This window comes from Macaca fascicularis, chromosome 1, assembly GCF_037993035.2.
Source record: "Macaca fascicularis isolate 582-1 chromosome 1, T2T-MFA8v1.1".
NCBI lineage: Eukaryota > Metazoa > Chordata > Mammalia > Primates > Cercopithecidae > Macaca > Macaca fascicularis.
The window spans coordinates 59,692,240-59,716,596 of record NC_088375.1 but is presented as its reverse complement, the minus strand read 5'-3'; the positions used below and the strand labels follow the sequence as shown (position 1 = coordinate 59,716,596).

General features: G+C 43.2%; 1 protein-coding gene and 2 long non-coding RNA genes across 3 annotated transcripts; 2 read left to right on the top strand and 1 right to left on the bottom strand.

Moving 5' to 3' along the window:
* Positions 1-859: 859 nt before the first annotated feature.
* On the bottom strand, positions 860-15,399 carry TIMM17A (translocase of inner mitochondrial membrane 17A). The gene is made up of 6 exons (XM_005540414.4): positions 15,357-15,399; positions 13,511-13,610; positions 12,993-13,056; positions 7,100-7,228; positions 5,631-5,741; positions 860-1,743 (listed from the first exon to the last, which is right to left on the bottom strand). The coding sequence occupies exons 1-6, from the start codon at positions 15,380-15,382 to the stop codon at positions 1,658-1,660; spliced, it is 516 nt and encodes a 171-aa protein (XP_005540471.1). The 5' UTR covers positions 15,383-15,399; the 3' UTR covers positions 860-1,657.
* Positions 15,400-15,537: 138 nt separating this feature from the next.
* LOC141409696 (uncharacterized) lies at positions 15,538-16,934 on the top strand. The gene is made up of 2 exons (XR_012431337.1): positions 15,538-15,660; positions 16,777-16,934. It is a non-coding gene; the product is annotated as an uncharacterized lncRNA (long non-coding RNA).
* Positions 16,935-16,939: 5 nt separating this feature from the next.
* LOC123567436 (uncharacterized) lies at positions 16,940-22,860 on the top strand. The gene is made up of 3 exons (XR_006690364.3): positions 16,940-17,129; positions 17,294-17,374; positions 22,722-22,860. It is a non-coding gene; the product is annotated as an uncharacterized lncRNA (long non-coding RNA).
* The last annotated feature ends 1,497 nt before the right edge of the window (positions 22,861-24,357 follow it).

The window sequence follows — 24,357 nt, the reverse complement described above, 5'->3', positions numbered from 1 at the left end:
ATAAAATGTGGTATATGCACACTATGGAGTATTATTCAGCCATAAAAATTAATTTTGCTACATACTACAACATGGATGGACCTTAAAACATGCTAAGTGCATTAAGACGGACACACAAAAACAAGTATTTTATGATTTCACTTATATAAAGTACCCAGAAAAGCAAATTCACAGACAGAAAGCAGAATTGTGGTTACTAGCGGTTGCAGTGAGGAAAGAATGGGAAGTTATTATTCAACAGGTACAGAGTTTATGTTGGTGAAGGCTGGACATGGTGGCTCATGCCTGTAATCCCAGCATGGTGTGTGGGAGGCTGAGGCAGAAGGATGGTTCGAGGCCAGGAGTTCAAGGCTGCAGTAAGCTATGACTGCGCCACTGCATTCCAGCCTGGGTGACAGAGTAAGACCCTATCTCTAAAAATAAAACACAGTTTATGTTTATGATAATGAGAACATTTTGGGTATACATAGTGATGGCTGTTATACAACCTTGTGACTGTATTTCAATGCCACTGAATTATACACTTACAAACAGTTAATAAGTATTATTTTATGTATATTTTACCACAGTAAAAAATTCCCAAATTATCCAAACACAATCAGTAATTAAATGCCTACCATATGTATGGCACTGGGCCAAAAGATAAACATGTATTTACAGTACCCACATGGCTTCGTTCTCCATTTCCCACAGATGTAGGCAAATGTGGAATTAACTAATATCATGCCTCCTATAAGGCCACATGTCACTTCCAATATTATCAAGAAAATGATCTGTTCTGAAGTCCTCATCCATTTTCTAGGCCCAACCAGACCCCAAAATACATCCTTTATGAAGATCAGCTTCAGAGGACTTGGAACACATTCAACACAGTACATATTTTATTTTCAAGCATACATGAAACACTAAACTCTTCCAGTGCCAGTACACTCTCCATGAATTCTTCATATAGAATTGGGTATATTGGAAGCAAGTTGTTTCTGGTGAAATTTCTGATGATCAGGAATCAAGACTCAGCAGCCCTAAAGGAAGAGAGTTTTGTATCCAATATCCTCAAAACCAAGACATAGTATATTTTACTTTCAAAGTAAAGTATAAATATTTTACCATATCCTTCAATCCATAAAGCATCTCACTGTGAAATGATCCATGTTGGCTCTGCATAATTCTCATAAGTCACTTCAAGTGATAAGGGACTAACTACAAAACATGCATTATTTGAAGTACATGAGCATGAAACGTCGAAGTCTACAACTTATCTTAAAAGAAAGAGTAAGTTCCACCAGCTTTTTATTGTCTGAATAGCAGAACACACAAAACCAGGCAGAGAAGTCCCCAAGGAGATGATGATCATATTTTACTGTTTTTTGGCCCTTTGGTCCTTCATCTTTCAAGCACTTATTGTATTTTCCTTTAGCGATTTAAACATTTATTTTGATCACAAATGTAATTCAAGTGTGAATAAATAAATGTATTATCTTTTAGCACCCCTCCCGCCTTGTTCCTTTAAATAGAAAAAAGTGCTAAATGTCTCTTTATAGCCTATTGGCCATAGCTGTCCCACCTATGGTTTTAAAAACAGACTGTACAACTTGATCTTCTGAAATCCTTCTCGAACTACAACTCGTTCTGTTAAAGAAATCCTAGGAAAGAAGTCCTACTGATATTGTCGATAGTCTCCAAAAGGTGAGGAAGGTAACTGAGTTGAAGACAACTGGGAGGGGTCTTCTGCAAATTGAGGACCTGCAAGTGAGAAATAAAAAGGATTTAAAAATCACCTGAATATTATATAATTAAAAGGAATGAGTCTCTATAGAGAGTAAATCAATCAACAAAAAAATAATATGCTAAATTACAGCTATAACCCTAATTTCTTTATAGATCTAACTAATTCCCATAAGAGTACTGGAGAACCTTCGAATTTAGTATAACATATGACAGACTGGCTTGCTATGCTCCAGAATGAACAGTTCTCAAACACTATGCTAGCAAAGTCAGACAGATTAATTATAGCAAGAAGCAAACTTCAAGTTTTTAAAGCAATTGCTGTAACAAGCTGCCATATATCAAGATTAGAAGAGTTTCTCCCACTTCTTGTCATATTTTTCAGTAGCTATTTAAAATTATTTTCACAAAGTATAAGTATCTTAGTCATGTTTTAAGAGAACTTGGTAATCCAATTTATGTAACCAATTAAGTAGGGAATGAGTTCTGAAATGGGAAGACACCACATAGCTTGCTGTTGAACAAAGTCTTGCAGTTTTCATTTTCAAGGGATAGGAGAGCCTGTGAACTAAGAAAAACAAAGTGCTTTAAAAAAAAAGACTTTTAGGGGATGAATCAATCTTTTCTCCTTTAAGAAAAACTGAAATAGACTAAAAAATATCTGGAAGAGAGAAAGAGGGCAGTGGTAGAATTCTCTGAAGCTTTCAAAGTGTTTCACTCATATATTTTTACTTCATTATAAATGCAATTATCTGTTAATTACAGAAAACTTAAGAAGAAACTGGGTAAAAAAGATAAGCCAGAGCCGGGCACGGTGGCTCTCACCTGTAATCTCAGCACTTTGGGAGGCTGAGGTGGGCGGATCACCTGAGGTCAGGAGTTTGAGACCAGCCTGGGCAACATGGAGAAACCCCATCTCTACTGAAAATATGAAAATTAGCGGGGCATGGTGGTGGGTGCCTGTGATCCCCACTACTCAGGAGCTGAGGCAGGAGAATCACTTGAACCCGGGAAGCGGGGGTTGCAGTGAGCCAAGACTGCGCCACTGCACACCAGCCTGGGCGAGAGAGCAAGACTCTTCTAAAAACAAAAAAACCAAAAACAAAAACAACAAAAAAAGATAAGCCAAAGAAAATCACTGTTGCCATTTAAATACAGTTCTATCTACTCTTTTCCCACTGTTTTAAAAACTTTTCGCTGGGCGTGATGGCTCACATTCCTGGCACTTTGGGAGGCCAAGGCGGGCGGATCACGAGGTCAGGAGTTCGAGATCAGCCTGGCCAATATGGTGAAACCGTGTCTCTACTAAAAATACAAAAAAAAATTAGCCAGGCATGATGGCGCGCACCTGTAGTCCCAGCTACTGAGGAGGCTGAGGCAGAAGAATCACTTGCGCCCCCGAGGCGGAGGTTGCAGTAAGCTGAGATTGTGCCACTGCAATCCAGCCTAGGCGACACAGCGAGACTCTGTCTCAAAAAAAACCCCAAAAAACAAAAAACAAACATTTTCATGTAAGTTCACTGGAAAAATATAATTAACTCTTCAAAGATTCCCCCCTACACAGCTTTTCAGAAACACATCTCCTGTCTAAAAATAAATTCACCTCTTTTAGGCTGCTTCTATATAAATGCTGAGTTTTAATTACTCAAAAGGAGATTCCAGCTGGGCACGGTGGCTCACCCCTCTAATCCCAGAACTTTGGGAGGCTGAGGCGGGAGGATCACTTGAGCCCAGGGGTTCAGGATCAGGGGCAGAGACCTCATCTCTACAAAAAATATAAAAATTAGCTGGGTGTGGCGGTGCACACCTATAGTCCCAGCTGCTCAAGAGGCTGAGGTGGGAGGATCGCCTGAGCCCAGGAGGTTAAGGCTGCGGTGAGCCAAGATTGCATCACTGCACTCCAGCCTGGGTCACAGAGACTCTGTTTCAAAAAAAATTAAAATAAATAAATAAAATAAAAAGGAGATTCCCTCCCAGGAAAAAAGCCTAAAACAAAGTACTCAAGGCTAATTTCTATGAGACAATGTAACTATTTAAGTTTTTGCTATATACATTTCTGAATTTCTACAAATATGGAACTTTTTTGATGTTTTATGTGAAGTCTTTCACACTGAGGCGGTCAAAACAAAATTGGAAAGTGACCATCCCAACAGAGTGTTAACTCAGAAGTAAGGAATGAAAAACAAACAGAAGGTGAGAGGGTCTGCAGGGTCATCCAGATTACCTCATTGGCATTTAACAAGCAGTGCACTTGAAAATTGTGCCAAAAAGATACTGAATCTCTTGCTAGGTGCCTCAAGGAAATCAAAGCAAATTGGGATGTATGATCTATTCCTAACTTCATGCTGAATGTTTTCCAAGCTCCAAAAATAATTTTCAACATGTCTCACTATTCTGCATGTTTCTTTCCCAAATGCCAGGTCAAATTTTCACCACTATTATTCTCTCTCTCTCTCTATATATATATATACACACACACATGTATATATACGTGTGTATATATACATACATACATGTATATATACACATATATATATATACATACATGTATATATACACATATATATATATATATATTTTTTGAGACGAAGTCTTGCTCTGTTACCCAGGCTAGAGTACAATGGCGTGATCTTAGCTCACTGCAACCTCCGCCTCCCAGGTTCAAGTGATTCTTGTGCCTCAGCCTCCCGAGGAGCTGGGATTACAGGCGTGTGCCACCACGCCCGGCTAATTTTTGTATTTTTAGTAGAGATGCGGTTTCACCATGTTGGTCAGGCTGCTCTCAAACTCCTGACCTCAAGTGATCTGCCTGCCTCAGCCTCCCAAAATGCTAGGATTACAGGTGTGAGCCACTGTGCCTGGCCACCTCACAATATCTTTCTGCATCCTTCCACTGTCAAGGGATATTTTCATTTAGACACTGAAAATTTTTTTAAGAGATGGGGTCTTGCTGTGTTGCCCAGGCTGGCCTTGAACTCCTGGGTTCAAGTGAGTAGCCTCCTGAGTAGCTGAACTACACGAATGGACCATCTACAGGAATGGACCATCTTGACAGAAGTTTTTTGTTTTGTTTCATTTTGAGACAGAGTCTCGCACCGTCGACCAGGTTAGAGTGCAGTGGTGTGATCTCGGCTCACTGCAACCTCCATCTCCCAGGTTCAACTGATTCTCGTGCCTCCTGTGTAGCTAGGACTACAGGTGTGAGCCATTATGCCTGGCTAATCAGCTGAGAGCACATTCTATAACCATGTAATGATCATTCAGCCCACAATTTAATTATTACCCTATGCATCAGATAGGAAGAAAAACAGACAACGAATTAAACGAATATAAAATTAGCCAGGCTAACAAATTTTCTAAGATTCTAAATTTTCTCCTGTTAACCTTAAAGTGACCTTCCCAAATATAAGTCACTTTTCACTACTCTCTTCTTCAAAACAAGCAACACTATCTAAAATAAGCTAATTTATCTGTTAATGTGTTAGTCTGTCTCCCCCTACCAGAATGTAAGTCCTTGAGGGCAGGGACTGTCCTGTTCACTACGTAAAACAGTGTCTGGCATGTAGCTATACAATACTAAATTGTCAATTGACCATCATCATTGCTACACATCTGCAGATCCATTCTTCAAGTCCCTTTAAAATGATCAGACATTTATTGCAATACATGAGCACTGATAAACCCTAAGTACTATAAAGAAAGATCAACAGCAAATTTATACAAAAAATTTTTGTTATTGTGACTAAATGTAACATGTTCATTTTTTACCTATTATCACAGTCCTCATGAACCACAGCATATTAATACATACCACACATTTTAGCAGGCAAAGTATGTTCTTTCTTAACATCAGAAAACCATTCCAAAACGTCTGAGCTATAGTTTTAAGCAAAAAGAAGACTCACCATTGGGAAACTGTGCAGAGGCAAATCTTGTCAACAAGATACCAGCTCCTTCAATTAAAGCTAGGAGAATGCCACCCATTGCAGCTGACCCAACCATGGCCACTGGTCCATCTGAAGACATTAATAACAAAGAGATTATTTTTTACAGAAATCTAGTTTACTGTAAGAGATAGTAAAGAAGAGAACTGTCCATATGGCTACAGGCTCCTCCAATTCCCAAACTCTTACTGCCTAAGACCCAAAATCAGTAAACTACGGCCGCCCACAGGCCACCCGCTGCCTGTTTTTGTAAATAAAGTTTTACTGAAAGGCCGGGTGTGGTGGCTCATGCCTGTAATCCCAGCACTTTGGGAGGCCAAGGCGGGCAGATCATGAGGTCAGGAGTTTGAGACTAGCCTGGCCAACATGGTGAAACCCCGTCTCTACTAAAAATACAAAAATTAGCCGGAAGTGGTGGTGGGCACCTGTAGTCCCAGCTTCTCAGGAGGCTGAGGCAGGAGAATTGCCTGAACCCGGGAGGCGGACGTTGCAGTGAGCCAAGGTTGTGCCACTGAACTCCAGCCTGGGTGAAAGTGAGACTCCGTCTCAAGAAAAAAAATAAAGTTTTACTGAAACATAGCCAAACTGTTTCGTTTATGTATTATCCATGGCTGCTTTCATGCTATGACAGCAGAGTTAGGTAGCTATGACAAAGACCACATAACCCACAAAGCCTAAAATATTCACTATCTGGCCTTTTACAGAAATAGTTTGCAAACCCCTTGGTCTAAACCACTAAGCTCAAAGGAATTCTGGTTTGCTCTCTGTCCTGAGGATCCAGAAGATGGTTCTAACTTCCTTATTCATAACAATTCTATATGGCAGGTATAATTATTAACTAACTCCAGATTACTGGTGAAGAAATTATAGCATAAAGTTTGGTAAACTGACCAGTCATACAGCTAATTAATGGCAGAACTGGGACCTGAAGTGCTCTCAACCACTGTAATATATGGGTTAGAATTCCATGCTCTCTCATTCTTAAATATTCCAAATAAAGAGATCCCCTTACTTTTTTTTTCAAATCACCATATACTGTATATTTATGCTATGCCAAATTAAGCAATGCTCGTTTTTTATAATTATTATTATTTTTGAAGCAGGGTCTCGCTCTGTTGCCCAGGATAGAGTGTGGTGGCTCAAGGGATCCTCCTGCCTCAGCCTCATGAGTAGCTGGGACTATAGGCATGCACCAACACACCCAGCTAATTACATTTTTTTTTTGTAGAGACCAGGTCTTCCTATATTGCCCAGGCTGATCTCAAGCTCCTGGGCTCATGCAATCTACCTGCCTCAGCCTCCCAAAGCGATGGAATTACAGTCATGAGCCAATGTGCCTGGTCAATAATCAGTTTTATATATTACAGATGTCATTCAATTAAGGCAGATGAGGTTTTCCAAAAAGTGTGACTTCTATAATGACTACTTACTTCTTGCTGCCAGTATGGCTCCCGTTAAGGCACCACTTGTGATGGAGTTCCAGGGATCTTCCTTTCCTCTGACTTGAACCATGCTACAGTCAATCATGGAAAACAGGCCTCCCCAAACTGCAAAGCTACCTATTGTATTGTAAAAAGAAACAAGCAAATACTAATTTAAATTTCATCTTCCATTTAAAGTATGAAGTCAAAAACAACACTCACTATATTCTCAAAACTCTTATAGTCCAATACATGCAAACACAAGTTTGAATAAACACTGAACAAGAGTCAGAATACTTATCTTTTGAATAAAGCTGGATTGTATTGTATCAGCTGGAAAATTAGCAATGGCCCAAAGCCTAAAAGAAATAAGCCAGCCAGGCGCCATGGCTCACATCTGTAATTCCAGCACTTTGGGAAGCTGAAGTGGGTGGATCATCTTAGGCCAGGAGTTCAAGACCAGCCTGGCTAACATGGCAAAACCCCGTCTCTACTAAAAATATAAAAATTAGCCGGGTGTGGTGGCGGGCACCTGTAATCCCAGCTACTGGGGAGGCTGAGGCAGGAGAATCACTTGAACCCGGGAGGCAGAGGTTGCAGTGAGCCAAGATCATGCCACTGCACTCCAGCTTGGGCAACAAGAGCGACACTCCATCTCAAACAAACAAAAAAGAAATAAGCCAAGTTCTATGCCCTGGGAGACAGCTATGATGTCTAGGTATATTAGAAAATATACCTAAAAGAGTCAGGTTGCGTATGTGTAAAAACAAGCAAATCACCTTTCCAGAACAACCTATCTCTCTGGTTTAAGTAGCAATAAACAAAATCAAACTACTCTGCTTCCTCTTTCCTTCTCCTTTTCTTTCATAGCTTCACTTACCTCTATTTTTGGCCTTTCTTCATTATATGTCATCGAGCATCTACTCTATGAAAATTATCGATGGGAAAACAAAAGAAATCCAGCTATTCTGGAATGTATTACAGGTTTAAGCCAATACATGCTGAAGGGGCAAATGAATGATATAAATAGCTAGAATTATGGAACATCAAAGGGATGGAAATTGCCTTTCTATCCTTTATTCCTCAGATATGAATTTAAAACAACCTTAAATCAGCAGATTACTTTGCACTTAAACTCTATCTAAATACAAAAACAATATCGCAAAATAAACAAAGACCCACACACATACATACATATACAAGTACAAACAAAATCTAAAAAGACAACACTAAGGTTTTAATTGTCAGCATTTCTGGATGACGTGACATGATTTCATTCCTTTGTGTTTTTCTATATTTTCCAAGTCTTCTAAAATGAATACGTAAGACTTGCATCATATAAAGTTATTATATTTAATAGGATTAAAGAAAAAAGTGGCTGGCCCTTTCTTTGTTGTCTCTATTTTCACTGCTCCACTTGATTAGCCAAAAAAAGAAAAGAAAGAAAGAAGAAAAGCTGCACAAAGCAGTCACTTTAATCTTTACCCTTTGAAATCTTAGGGTAGGAGGTAACTTGTGTTAACAAGAGCAATAAATGGAGTTCCACCAAATGTCTGAACCAGAGCATCTCCAGGATCTTTTTCCAATTCTCACATTATCAGTTAAATCTAGTGGATAGTACCAGTGGAGTATAGCATAAGCGTCCTCATTTTTAGTCCAATATTAGATATCACATCCTATGTAAAAATAAACCAGTTATTTCTTCTCAGTAGTTCTATGCCCTGGGAGACAGCTATGATGTCTAGGTGTATTAGAATTACCTCACTAAAATTTTCTGACAAGACCCTCCCATTTCCTCACGAGAGCCTAAAATCTCAGGAGAGCCTTCCCCTGAAAATCATTGCCAGAATAAGTTTTGGCTACTGATGAGAATGGAGAGTTTGAGTCTAAGCAGGATGAGGAGAAGATCCAGAAAGGGTAGTCTGGTGTGAGGATCCAGAGCCAGATGAGGCGAATGTGTACACACCTGGACAGCCTAGAACAAGGTTTTAGAGCCCAAGCAAGAGAGAGATTCTCAAGGAAGGCAGCCTGGCATGGAGTGTGAGAGTATACCCTGACAAAGGGCAGCCTGTTGTGGGGTACCATAGCCCAAGCAGGTTAAGAAGGCAGGTATACATATGAAAAGGAAGAAAATAATGAATCCTATGGGGCTGAATTAGAAATACAAGATATCAAAGTAAACTTGTGATTTTCAATATGTAGAGATATACAGAAATATAGATTGTATACCATTCTTGATTTTTCCTTTCTTTAACAAAATTTTTTTTGTAGAGAGGCATTCTCTCTAAGTTGTCAAGGGTGTTGAACTCCTGGGCTCAAGCCATCCTCCTGCTTTGGCCTCCCAAAGTGCTGGGATTATAGGTGTGAACCACCACTCCTGGCCCTAAATACCATTCGCAACTAAAAGGAACCAGGGCTCTTTGGAGAAATGGCTACGACAGGAAAAGCTGCCCTGCCCACAGCTAGGGCATGAAAAGTACAAGATGAGCCTAAATGTCTTATTCCAAAAATGAAAGAAAGTGCTCAAAGAATAACAGGGACATGTCGAAATCCTATCTTACTTTCTCTATGAAAATGTAAGACCTAGGCCAGGCAGGATGGCTCATGTCTGTAATCCTAGCACTTTGGGAGGCCCAGGCGGGTGGACTGCCCGAGCTCAGGAGTTCGAGACCAGCCTGGGCAACACAGTGAAACCCCATCTCTACTAAAATACAAGAAACTTAGCCAGGAGTGGCCGCGTGCACCTATAATCTCAGTTGCTTGGGAGGCTGAGGATGGAGAATTGCTTGAACCAGAGAGGCGGAAGTTGACGTGAGCCGAGATCGCGTCACTGCACCCTAGCCTGGGCAACAAGAGTGAAACTCCGTTTCAAAAAAAGAAAAAAAAAGAAAGAAAATATAAGACCTAAGGCCAGGAGTGGTGGCTCATGCCTGTAATCTCAGCACTTTGGGAGGCTGAGATAGGCGGATCACCTGAGATAGGGAGTTTGCGACCTGCCTAACCAATATGGTGAAACCTCGTTTCTACTAAAAATACAAAAATTATCCAGGCTGTGGTGGCGCGTGCCTATAATTCCAGCTACTCTGGAAGTTGAGGCGGGAGAATCACTTGAACCTGGGAGGCAGAGGTTGCAGTGAGCCAAGATTGTGCCACTGCACTCCAGCCTGAGTGACCCCCATCTAAAAAAAAAAAAAAAGAAAATATAATACCTTTCAGAACACAACTATGATTTTCCCATACTGCCTGTCCCTGCACCTTGATCTGAATGCCTTAGTAAATACTCACCAAATTAATAAAAAAACCATTGTAGTATTTTTAAAATACCATAAAAACTTCTCAATAGCTTCCTAAAAAAGGCTAACCTCAAGGATTTGAAATGGATAATTCCAATTCACTCACACCACCACTCACCCTTCCTCTATTTCACCTGCTTTGTAAGAAAACACAAACTTTTCCAGTTTTCCCTATTACCAACATCAACATTAGCATGGAGCATTTGTCACAACTAATAACCCACAGGTGCCTGCCACCACAACCGGCTAATTTTTGTATTTTTAGTAGAGATGAGGTTTCACCATATTGGCCAGGATGGTCTCGAACTCCCAACCTTAGGTAATCCACTGCCTCAGCCTCCCAAAGTACTGGGATTACAGGTGTGAGCCACTGTGCCTGGTTGACTCATTACTATTAACTCAAGTCCATACTTAATTCAGATTTCCTTAGTTTGTTAACGTCCTTTTTCTGTTCCACAGTACCACATTACATTTAGTTTTATTTATTTTTTGAAACAGAGTCTCACTGTCACCCCAGCTGGAGTACAGTGGCGGGATCTGGGCTCACTGCAAGCTTCGCCTCCCAGGTTCACGCCATTCTCCTGCCGCAGCTTCCCGACTACAGGTGCCCGCGACCACGCCTGGATAATTTTTTTGTATTTTTAGTAGAGACAGGGTTTCACCACGTTAGCCAGGATGGTCTCAGATCTTCTGACCTTGTGATTCGCCCGCCTCGGCCTCCCAAAGTGCTGGGATTACAGGCGTGAGCCACCGCGCCCAGCAACAATTTAGTTGTTATGTCTTCACAGGTATCTTTTGGCAGTGACAATTACCTGATGGTATTTTAACTTACTGAAAATGCATAAGGTGATAGAAGCAGCCTCTCAAAAAACAAGCAAAAACCTATATGGCTTCTGCATATACTAGAGATTCAGGGTTTGGTGTGAACTTTAATACCACTTATCATTCTTGAACAACACAATAACCACCAACACCAAAACAGAAATTAGTTACTAATTACTTTCCAGGGTAGATAATTATTACAGAGGAAAAAAAGGAAAAAGATACAACATTACCTCAACCCTCAAGGCCTAAATTTCCTCATCTGGAAAATGGGAGATAATAATAGTACTAACTTCTTCATTACTGTGAGAGTTAAGAAAAGCAAAGAGAAGATTATTTTGATACCCAAAACTTCTAAGGAACGCCTGAAGTATTAAGTCTTTTTCATGTCTTATATACGGTCTCTCCAATCTAACTATACCCTTGTGTTGTCTGTTTGTTTTCGTTGCTGTTTGAGACAGGGTCTCACTCTGTCACCCAGGCTGCAGTGCAGTGGCGCAATCTCACTGCAGCCTCAACCTCCCAGGTTCAACTGATCTGTCCCTGTCAGCCTCCCTAGTAGCTGGGACCACAGGCACATGCTGCAACGCCTGGCTAATTTTTGCATTTTTCTGGGGAAATGGGCAGCCATGCTGCCCAGGCTGGTCTCCAACTCTCGAGCTCAAGCTATCAGATCAACTCAGCCTCCCAAAGTGCTGGGATTACTGGCATGAGCCATTGCACCCAGCCCTGACTATACCTTTGTAAGTGAATATAATCTACGAACATTTTTTGTCACCTCCCTTTTCCCAGCTTCTGAATAACCAAGTTTACAAAGTACAATGAATAGAATCTTTTCAAATTTTGCAATGACCTCTGCACAATGTCCCAAAACTAACCTTGGAGAACAGCCCAGTCAGCTTGATTGGTTTTCTCCTGCATGAAACCCCAATCCTTCAGATCAAATTCTCTTCAGCTTTATGTTACCTCAGAAGCTATCGTTCCTGACTCACAAACCTGAGGTTTTTTTGGTTTTTGGTTTTTTTTTTGAGACGGAGTCTCGCTCTGTCGCCCAGGCTGGAGTACAGTGGCCGGATCTCGGCTCACTGCAAGCTCCGCCTCCTAGGTTTACGCCATTCTCCTGCCTCAGCCTCCGGAGTAGCTGGGACTACAGGCGCCCGCCACCTCGCCCGGCTAATTTTTTGTATTTTTTAGTAGAGACAGGGTTTCACCGTGTTAGCCAGGATGGAGCTTTTTTTTTGAGACAGTTTTGCTCTTGTTGCCCAGGCTGGAGTGCAATGGCGTGATCTTGGCTCACTGCATCCTCTGCCTCCCGGGTTCAAGTGATTCTCCTGCCTCAGTCTCCTGAGTAGCTGGGATTACAGGTATGCGCCACCATGCCCAGCTAATTTTGTATTTTTAGTAGAGATGGGGTTTCTCCATGTTGGTCAAGCTGGTCTCGAACTCCCGACCTCAGGTGATCTGCCTACCTTGGCCTCCCAAAGTGCTGGGATTACGACCCATGCCCAGCCTCAAACCTGAGCTTTAAACACACTTTCTTCTGGAGAAGGGTGAAAAAAAATCACAGAGTATCTGAAGGATGGAGACAAGATTTTCAAATGGCTATCATAATTCAGGTTAATTTTTCAAACAAACTAAAAATCAAGAAGAAACTATAGGGATATATGTTTGTGACAAACTGTTAGACCAAACTAAAATCATTAATTGTTATAATCTAAAAATAAAAATAGCTCCATCTTCAAATAAACAGAAAAAAACAGTTCACTTAAAATGAAAATTCTGCTCACCTCCTAACTGTGGAGCCCTGGTTTTAATAGCTGTCAAACTCCCTCGTAGTCTGTGGTTTACTCCCTATAACAAAAAAAAAGAAGCAACAAAAAATATATTAGAAGTACATTTCTTTTTTTTTTTTTTTTTTTTTTTTTTTTTTGAGACGGAGTCTCACTCTGTCCCCCTTGCTGGAGTGCAGTGGCCGGATCTCAGCTCACTGCAAGCTCCGCCTCCCGGGTTCAGGCCATTCTCCTGCCTCAGCCTCCTGAGTAGCTGGGACTACAGGCGCCCGCCACCTCGCCCGGCTAGTTTTTTTGTATTTTTTAGTAGAGACGGGGTTTCACTGTGTTAGCCAGGATGGTCTCGATCTCCTGACCTCGTGATCCACCCGTCTCGGCCTCCCAAAGTGCTGGGATTACAGGCTTGAGCCACCGCGCCCGGCCTAGAAGTACATTTCTAAGCCACTGATGGGACCACCAGTAATATCAAACCCACACTTCAAGTGATGATAAAATAAGACCATTCACCCACTTACCACTGGAGAATTGCGAAAACCTTTGATTGCCTGAAAGATACCACCACCAATGGTACCCATCGTAAAGGCCCCACCACAGTCATCCACAATTCGCCATGGGCTAAGAACAGAGGGGGAAAAAAAAGACCACATTTCTCATTCACAAACCATAAAATCTTTGCTAATACAGTAAGGATTATAATGGAACAGATTATATTGCAGGACCCACTGCAACCAATAAATATTTGGCCTATAAAATGACTTGAGGAAGTGCTATGACCAAACAGGGCAGTCAAAAAATCAAAGCAGTTTTGACTACAAAGCTAACCAGGTAACTGATTATATTGTTTCAGGACATACGTACTGAATGTTAAGGGGTTACCTAACGATTTACTAAATGAAAACCCAGTATTTTTCTAAGAATTTTTTTTTTTTTTTGAGATGGAGTCTCACTCTATCACCCAGGCTGCAGTGCAATAGCGCGATCTTGGCTCACTGAAACCTGTCTCCCGGGTTCAAGCGATTCTCCTGCCTCAGCCTCCCGAGTAGCTGGGACTACAGGTGTGCGCCACGACGCCCGGCAAATAATTGTATTTTTAGTACAGACGGGGTTTCACCATATAGGCCAGGCTGGTCTCAAACTCCTGACCTCGTGATCCACCTCGGCCTTCCAAAGTGCTGGGATTACAGGTGTAATCCACCACGCCTGGCCTTATTTTTCTAAGATCTCTAACTCAACATAGTTAAATATTTTAATCCTCTGCTAACCTGTGTCATTATACTACATCAAACAGCTATTTACAGTGTGCTGAGTCCTACATATCTGAGCACAATCCAGAATGGAGGATAACTGCTTTGAAGAAGATAAGTTTGAAGAGCCAGGAGACCCTAAAACTTACATTTTGTATGCCATTTAGGAGAGAAGGGAACACGAAACAGGCAACAAGGCTAGGAAAGCAGAGTAATAATTCAAGGCTAGGATAACAGAGTAATAACTCAAGGTCCTGGGCACTTTCACAAATTGAGGACATCTTGGTTGCTGCTCTCACACAATAAAACAAATGATTAATCGAAATATCAAGATTTGATTTTTTACTTATGACCCCAGAAACTTTAAACTCTCGCAACCTGAGACTTCTGACAGCAATTACATCGTTTTATAATTATCTATGTGTCTGGTTTATTCACATTCAATAAACGCTGGATGAAAGAATGAATTTCTGTCCATGGCTTTTCGGAGAACACATGCTATTACCTCTTCCTATTTCCCAGGTAATTTTTGTCCCCCTCTACCCACAAGAAAGGATTCCAAGGAGAAAAAAACATGCCCCCACTGTCTAAAGCAGCTTATCCAGACCCCTTGGCTAAAATCTATGTTCCATTCACTTAAAATGCTTCGCTCTGCGGACACCTATCATGATACAAGTAAAACCTCAAGAATGACACTCCCTCAAATGCTTGTTCTTCAGTTCCTCAACGCAGGAACTGAGCAAGGCGAGACGGAGGGACGCGCCCAAGGTCACCTCGGCGAACAGAGGGGATTATAACTGGCCCCGCATAAGGTCGATTATGCCCTGCGTTGGGAGGAGGTTCCGAGGTTCTATCAAACTCAAGTCTGGACCTCTCTACCATCCACCACAGGATCACACGGGTGCTGGGTTGGGAGAGCGAGGCTCACGAGGCCGGGAAGGTAGTGGGTACAGGGCTAAGCCGACTGGCCGTGAAAGACTGCATTGCCCACAGTTACCAGGCCCAAGTCGACAAGGCTGCGGTTGAGTCTGGCTTGCACCTTGGGAGCATGGACAGGGGAGAAGGAGGGCAGTGGGCAGGCGGGCAAGAGAAATGCAAAGACAGCGGTGAGGCTCACCAAGGCTCTCGCGCGTACTCCTCCATGTTGACTCCAACGCCGCGAGTGATGCCGGGCAAGCTGGGCGGAGCCTGACCCCAGAGGCGGAAGTGACCCCGAGAGGAGGGCGTTAAGGCCTATGAGGATTGGTTCACCGTTTCCCGCTGCAGCCAATGGGACCCAGGACTCCTGTGGACTGCGTGTGGTTGGGGCATTGGCCGCGACGGGGCAAGACTGGCACAGTCCATGTCCTCGAAGGCCGCGGGTCCCGGCTGTGTGGGCGGGGAGCTACCAATGACGGAGTTACACTACCCGGTCACCAGAGGTTCCGTGGCCTGACATCAACGCGATACTTCCTAAATACGCTTCTTTCCTTCCCTTCCCTTCCGCCTTCCCTTCCGCCTTCCCTTCCCTTCCCTTTCCTTTTCTTCTCTCCTTCGCGCCTTGCCTCCCTCCCTGCCTCCCTCCCTCCCTTCCTTCTTTCCTTTCTTCCTTTTTCTTTTTCCTTTTCTTTTTCTTTTTCTTTTTCTTTTTCTTTTTGAGACGGAGTCTGGCTCTATCGCCCAGGCTGGAGTGCAGCGGCGCGATATCCGCTCACTGCAACCTCCGCCTCCCGGGTTCAAGCGATTCTCCTGCCTCAACCTCCTGAGTAGCTGGGATTACAGGCGCGCGCCCCCAGGTCCCGCTAAATTTTGTATATTTTTAGTAGAAACGGGGTTTCGCCATGTTGATCAGGCTGGATCGAACTGCTGACCTCGTGATCCGCCCACCTCGGCCTCCCAGAGTGCTAGGATTACACCACCGCATCCGCCCTCTTTCACCTCTTTTCTTTTCTTTCTCTCTCTTCTTTTTCTTTCTTTCTTTTTTGGTACTTTTGCTGTCAAATGTGGATTAGTGCTATCTTATTCGTCACATATTGTGAAGCTGTTATTAAATACACGTAGCTCCTTTAGGGCAAACAATGTCTCAGTGATTTATAATAACCACAGTGCCTGGAATGTAGTAGATGCTCAATAAATGTTTGTGAAATGAAACAAGCTGTTTGGGCCATCTGAAGAAAGCCATGACCAATTTGGAGCCCTCGATTTCAGGGACATTGACCTCTCACAGGCCTCTCCACTAATGATCACCGGAAGGTGTGAAGATGTTTGGCTCGGAGAAGAGGGGACTTATGGGGACCAGGCCAGGCATAGTGGCACGCACTTGTAGCCCTAGCTATTCAGGAAACCGAGGCGGGAAGATGGCTTGAGCCTAGGAGGTCTAGCCCGTAGGGAGCTGTGATCATGCCACTGCACTCTAGTGACAGAGTGAGACACTATCAAAAAAAAAGCTTTTAGTTTACTGTCAACAAAATCCCAATCATGTGATGGCTGTTAAAGTGCTCCTCTCCATTCTGTACGTTTGTAATTGATTTTAAAATATGTGTATATTTATTTTACAGAAAAGTCAATGTCATAAATAATGGAAGAGGCTGGGCGCAGTGGCACATGCCTGTAATCCCAGCACTTTGGGAGGCCGAGGCGGGCAGATGACGAGGTCAGGAGTTTGAGACCAGCCTGACTACCATGTTGAAACAAAGTTTCTACTAAAAATACAAAATTTAGCCCTGCGTGGTGCCTGTAATCCCAGCTACTCAGGAGGCGGGAGAATTGCTTGAACCTGGGAGGTGGAGGTTGCAGTGAGCCGAGATTGTGCCTGAGCGACAGAGTGAGACTCCATCTCAAATAAATAAATGAATAAATAAAGGAAGACTGCAAAGAGGAGTGAGGGTCCCTCCAAAAGCTTGGAAATAAAGTAAGCAGATGAATCGAACCTTCCATGGAACTAAAGATTATCAATAAATGTGTCTTGCATGTGAGAATGGTTCATACTAGTCATCTGATTTGGGTGTGTAAGTTGGAGAAGACGTGCTCGGAATGTGACTGTAATTAAGAATGGTTAACTCTTTAATTGTACAGGCTGAAGAGAGAATATGGGAGAGGGGACATGGAGGAATTCAGAGGGCAAGAATCTGATGTATAGTCAGCACTGAAGACCTGGTGGGTATAAATATTTTAGTAACTAGAGGTTTGTACTCTCATGGGGCAAGGATATTTTTTCTGGTCTCATCAGGACACAGATAAAATATCCCTTAGCTCTAGCTACCTCCCTTTGTTCTTATTCCGTATTTATTATGCAATCTTCTTTTTATTTGGCTTCTGAATAGATTTCGATATAGGAGAGAATTCCCTGGCCTGTGTTTATAACTATTCTTCTCCACTTGGTAGTTAATACTGGCTTATGTATCTGCCTCTTATGAGGTCAGTTATTTTGACTAAATCACCAGGAATAGTCAGGGTTCTCCAGAGAAACAGAACCAAGAGGATATATATACACACACATATATATATCCTATTGTGTGCAAATATATATATATACTTCTGGTTCTGTTTCTTTGTCTCTCTCTCTATATATATATGTATGTGTGTATATATATGCCAATATATATAATTATTTATTTATTTATTTATTTTTGAGTTGGAGTCTCACTCTGTTGCCCAGGCTGGAGTGCAGTGACGCGATTTTGGCTCACTGCAACCTCCGCCTCCCAGGTTCAAGTGATTCTTCTGCTTCAGCCTTCTGAGTAGCTGGGACTACAGGTGCACACCACCACGCCTGGCTAATTTTTGTATTTTTAGTAGAGACGGTTTCACCATATTGGCCAGGCTGGTCTCGAACTCCTGACCTCATGATCCGCCTGCCTCGGCCTCCCAAAGTGCTGGGATTATAGGCGTGAGCCACTGCACCCAGCCTACTTATTTATTTATTATGAGTAGTTAGCTCACATGATTATGGAGGTTGAGAAGTCGAATAATCTGTGTCTGCAAGGTGGAGATGGAGGAAAGTCAGTGATGCAGTTCGGTCCAAGTCCAAAGGCCTGAGAACCAGGGGAGCTGATGATGTAAATCTCAGTTTGAGGGCAGGAGAAGGTGAAATGAGATATCCCAGCTCAAGAGTGAGGCAGGAAAAGGGGCAAATTCTTTCCTCTGCCTTTTCAATGCCCAACCACACTGAGGAGGTCAATCTACATTGCTGAGTCTACCAATTCAAATGCTATTCTCGTCTGGAAACATCCTCATGGACACACCCAGAACAACATTTAATCTGGGCACCTATGGCCCACTCAAGTTAACACATCAAATTAACTATCACAGTGATAATGAGTTTCCGAGTTTGCAAAGCTGAAGTCCAGTTTCCAGATTGTAGTTCTCCAGCTCATTTAATTCCAACAGTCCCTATCCTAAAGGCGTTTACTGCTCTGGGAAGCCCTGCTCCAGTGGCCAAAGAAACTTTGAGCAAAGAGACTTCTCACTCTGCTGTCTTCTAATTGCAACAGATAACAACATTTTTGGCTAGGCAAGGCCCAGGAGGAAGATGTCACATCTCAAAAATAATCACTTCCATTTGGTTCCAGGGTGCTAAGTGAAGAAACCTTTTGAAAAGGGTTCAAAAGAAACCTTTGAAAGGATTAGAAGGATTGCTACTCTAATCTCCCCCTAGTGAGTCTTAAATAATTCTGAGGGACTGTGGTGGCCCTCACTGATGGAATGGTCAATGATACAAAGGCATAATAGAAGAAAGCAGTGGAAGTCCTTGACAGAAAACTCACCATAAAGGTGAGGGGAGTTTGAACTTCTGATTCAACATACCAGTGTATATTCTATTGAAAGTTACTGTTCTGGGCTCAAGATAGGACTGCTGCTAGAGCCCCATGTGGTCCAGGTACTCAGTAGATTGAGCTCCCTTGAGCCAGAGGCTGCCGTGGTCTAAGGAACTCCATCCACCAAGTCGTAGGTCATGTACATGGCACCAAACCCACAGTCCCACCTGGTCCATGTCATGGAGAAATTCAGATTGGCATGGATAAGTAAGCCTCCTGTTGGGTTTGGGGTTTTAGTTTGTGACCAGGGCTGATTTGGTAGACAGAGGGGTTTTAGCCTAAGTAACATTGGTGAAGGTGAAGGAGGCAATCTCTTGTTTCTTTGCTGCCCCCTTTTTCCTCCCACTGCTTTCCTCTCAGGAAGACATTAGTCTGGCCTGTGTTCTGTCTCGAGCTCTCCTCTGCCCGTTTCTGCTCGTCTCAAGAGTGTTGGGCCAGACCAGTGGCTTGCTCCCAGAGGCAAAGTCTGCTGCCTTCTAGGGAAACTGTCAGCATCCCCCAAAAGGAAAGAACCAGTGTGAAAACTTCTGTCTTTCGTGATCTCTTTCAGGACCCTGCCATAGTCATTCTATGTCAGCATATCTATTGATCTTTGTGTGTATATACACATACATATAGCTATATAATTTATATAGCAAGCATTAGTGAGTGCTTAAAATATGTCTGATGCTGTTAAGTACTTTGTGTGCATTATCTTATTTAATATGTTTAATAATTCCATAACTCTGTGAATTAGGGTTTTTTTAATTTTTAGATTATTTTATTCTTGTTATTATTATTTTTTTGAGACAGTCTTGCTGTGTCACAGGCTGGAATGCAGTGGCATGATCTTGGTTCACTGCAACCTTTGCCTCCCAGGTTCAGGTGATTCTTGTGCCTCAGCCTCCCAAGTAGCTGGAATTACAGGTGTGTGCCACCAAGCCCAGCTAATTTTTGTTTTTTTGGTTTTTTTGAGATGGAGTCACGCTCTGTCGCCCAGGCTGGAGTGCAGTGGCCAGATCTCAGCTCACTGTAAGCTCCGCCTCCCAGGTTTACACCATTCTCCTGCCTCAGCCTCCTGAGTAGCTGGGACTACAGGTGCCCGCCACCACGCCCGGCTAGTTTTTTGTATTTTTTTTAGTAGAGACGGGGTTTCACCATGTTAGCCAGGATGGTCTTGATCTCCTGACCTCGTGATCCGCCCGTCTCAGCTTCCCAAAGTGCTGGGATTACAGGCTTGAGCCACCGCGCCCGGCCTAATTTTTGTATCTTTACAAAAGAGACGGGGTTTTGCCATATTGGCCAGGCTGGTTTCAAATTCCTGGCCTCAAGTGATCAGCCCACCTCGGCCTCCCAAAGTATTGGGATTACAGACGTGAGCCACTGTGCCTGGACAAGGTTTTTTTTTTTTTTTTAAGGGATGGGGTCTCTCTCTGTTGCCTGGGCTCGTCTTGAACTCCTGGCCTCAAACATTCCTCCTATCTCCTCAGCCTCCCAAAATGTGGGGATCACAAGCATAAGCCATCATGCCCCATCCAGGTTTTTTTGTTTTTGTTTTTGTTTTTGTTTAAGAGATGAGTCTCACTATTTTCCCTAGGCTGGACTCAAACTCCTGGGCTTAAGCAATCCTTCCGCCTCAGCACCCCTAGTTGAGACTACAGGCACACACCACTACACCCAGCTTGTAGATGCTCTTAATTTCCTCATTTTCCATTGCCTAAGGCTCAGAGAGGTTAAATAACTTACTTAAGGTCACACATCTCAGATCTGAGCCCCTGTCATTTGACCCAAGAGCCTGTAGTCTTATCTGCTATACTATACTGCCACCCTATATTCCTGAAAATGTGACTTTCCTGGGGTCATTCAGCCCAACTGAGAGCCACCTAAGCATTGATTAAATTGGTTCTGGATCCTCATTCTTCCCCCCTACCCTGCACCACGTATTTTGACTGAAGCTTTGAGTCTCTTTTCCTTCTTTTCTCTCCCCATCCCTCTAGCCACAACAGTGCTTGTTTTCCTCTGGGGAATAGACCACGCCAGGGTCCCCTGATATCCGGGATGGATTTGTTTGAGGTGGAATTGGATTCTGAGCTGGAATGACCAGTGCTCCCTACAGATTGGTTCGGGCAGTGGCCTCTCATTGTAGGGGCTGGAGGTGGCTGTACTCCCTGGCCTCTGGGTTCCCAAATCCTCCAGCTCCAGCCGTGATGCCTCTCAAGGGAAGACTTTTGGAGTCTGTGAGCAGTCTCAGGGAGCCCTTGGGGCTCCAGGGAGTAAAAAGCTTCTGACTGAGTCATGTCAGAGGAACCAGCGATTTGGAATTGGGAGGCCTGACACAGAGAAGATACTGGGGTTAATGTGTAGAAACCTTTGGTTAGGAGGCATGAGTCCTGCCCTTTACATTTGAAAGCTATGGATTTATTTTTTTGAGTGTCTTCCTGGACCAGAGACCACTGGGCCCAAAAAAGAAAACCACTGAAACCAGATGGTACAGGGCTAACCCTGGGGCTGAAGGTAATGATTTGCTTTTAGGCCCTGACTCCTCCTCAGGGAGCAGTGAATATTTTTGGCAAAAAGCCTGAGAAAGAGTTCTTGGAAACTAGAAAGAGAATTGCTTTCAGCTGACTGGGAGACTAGAGGTTGGCTGAGGTCCCAGAGCCAGGGACCCCAGAAGATGATGCTTTTTTCTGGGCAACACTGAGGGTGAAGGCCAGCTGACCCAAAGGGGGCACCGGGGGAGGGGGTGGGCATAGGGAGTGCCATGTCCACTCAACGTACCTAACTAAAAGCCCACTCCAGCACGGCTCAAACCCTTTGTTATGCCCTCTGAGATGACCACCCTGACTCCTCCCCGTAAAATCAGTGTGTCTTCCACTGGGTTTTTAACAGTTGTACCTCTCTACAAGACTCCTTGTACCTCTCTACAAGACTCCTTGTACCTCTCTAGCTTGCTTCACTTTGCCTTACAGTGTAGTTTTTTTTTTTTTCTTTACTCCATTGAATTTTACATGTTTAAGAGAATAACAATGTTGTAATGACAATGTTATAGTGCCTGGCAGGATGCTATATATAAATAGTAGTATCTGAATAAATGTTTGAATGAATGAATGAATGAATGAGAACCAGGTGAGAAAGTGTGTGTGTGTGTGTGTGTGTGTGTGTGTGTGTGTGTGTGTGTTTAGAGGGTGTTTACTGTTGAGAGAAAGAAAAAGATGAGAGAAAAGGTGGGATGGAAAGAAAAGAACCCAGGATAAGAGTAAATAAATAATTATAGTCAGGTGTGGTGGCTCATGCCTGTAATCCCAGCACTTTGGGAGGCCGAGGCCGGCAGATCACCTGAGGTTGGGAGTTCGATACCAGCCTGACTAACATGGTGAAACCCCATCTCTACTAAAAATACAAAAATTAGCTGGGTGTGGTGGCGCATGCCTGTAATCCTAGCTACTTGAGAGGCTGAGCCAGGAGAATTGTTTGAACCTGGGAGGCAGAGATTGCAGTGAGCCAAGATCGCGCCATTGTACTCCATCCTGGGCAATAACAGTGAAACTCCATTTCAAAATAAATAAATAAATAATTATAATAATTACTAGTAAATATGGTGTTTACGATGTACTAGGTATATCAATGAATGTTTTCATGTGTAGGACCTAATTTAATATTCACAACAATTATACAAGGTTGGTATAACAGTTGTCCTTATTTTACAGATGATGAACTCAAGTCTCAGAAAAGAAGGTAGCTTGCCCAAGTCACATGGCCTGTAAGTAGCAATATGAGGACCAAATGCTGGTCTATTGGCTTCAAAGGCCCGAGCTCTTCACTGTTAAATTATACTTCTATCCAGTCTCCTCTTGTTGTGTTTTCCCATAGCCCCTGTGCTTGCCTCCCACCCTCCCACCCTCCCTCCTTCCCACCCTCCCTCCTTCCCTCTCTCCTTCCTTCCTTCTTTCCTTTCTTTCCTTTCTTTCTTTCTTTCTTTCCTTCTGTCTTTCTTTCCTTCTTTCTTTCCTTCCTTCTTTCTTTCCTTCCTTCTTTCTTTCCTTCCTTCTTTCTTTCCTTCCTTCTTTCTTTCCTTCTTTCCTTCTTTCCTTCTTTCTTTCTTTCCTTCTTTCCTTCTTTCTTTCTTCCTTTCTTCCTTTCTTCCTTTCTTTTCTTCCTTTTCTTTCTTTTCTTTCTTTTCTTCCTTTTCTTTCTTTTCTTTCTTTTCTTTCTTGTTTTTGCTCTGTTGTCCAGGCTGGGGTACAGTAGCATGATCACAGCTCACTGCAGCCTCAACCTTCTGGCCTCAGGCAATCCTCCCACCTCAGCCCCCTGAGTAGCTGGGACAACAGATGCTCACCACCACATCAGGCTAATTTTTTTTTTTTTTTTTGAGAGATGGGGGTCTCATTACGTTGCCCAGCCTGTTCTTGAACTCCTGGACTCAAGCAATCCTTCTACCTTGGCCTCCCAATGTGCTGGGATTACAGGCATGAGCCACTGCACCTGGCCTTATTTTGTATCTTTAGTTATATCTCTTGCTCTTAGAGCAATGCCTGAATAATAGGTACTCAATAAATCACTCAATAAATATATACTTATGGACTGACCAATAAACTGGCTATTGACTCTTAAAGTGACAACCCCCAGGTTTCCCTAAAGTCTTCTTCCACTTTTCCCATCAAGTCTGCCTGCCTTCCCTCTGTCCTTCAGTCCCTGCAGTGGGCACCATTCCCTTCTTCAGCCTTAACCTAAAGTTGGACTAGTGGACATTAAATGGCACAGCCAAGTTTTAGTCCCAGACGATCCCTGGCCTCAGCAAATGCTGATCAAGTGACTGTCTCTCTCTGGCTTAGGATGGAAAGACGCCAGGAAAGATCGAAGCATCTACCCTGATGGGTTACACCAGAGCTTCTAGAAGGGATTTTGTGGCAGGAGGGAGGGGGGCAGGGGATTGAATGTCTCTGTGACTTGTGCAGGGCAGCGTGATGGATGAGCAGTGGAAAGCCCTTCTATGAAACATGCCAGACCTGTTGCAATCGTATCTCTCCCGATGGCCCAGAATTCTGCTTCCCTGAAGACATACTAAATTGTGCTCTGGATTTATATGTGGGTGGTGACCTGCCTCTGTGCTCCCAAAGGAGGTCTGTCTGCAGATGCCCAGCAGAGGAAGAAACAGATGACAACAGGGAGAGGTTTGAACCCTCTTCTCAAGAGCCTTGGAACTTCATGGAAAGTGACAGCCCTTTAAGAGTTTCCCAACTTCTGCAGATCCTCCTCTCTTTCCCAAACAACCTGCCAGTTTTCAGTTTTGGTACACAGTGAGGATTTATTCTCTCTCTCTCTCTCTCTCTCTCTCTCTCT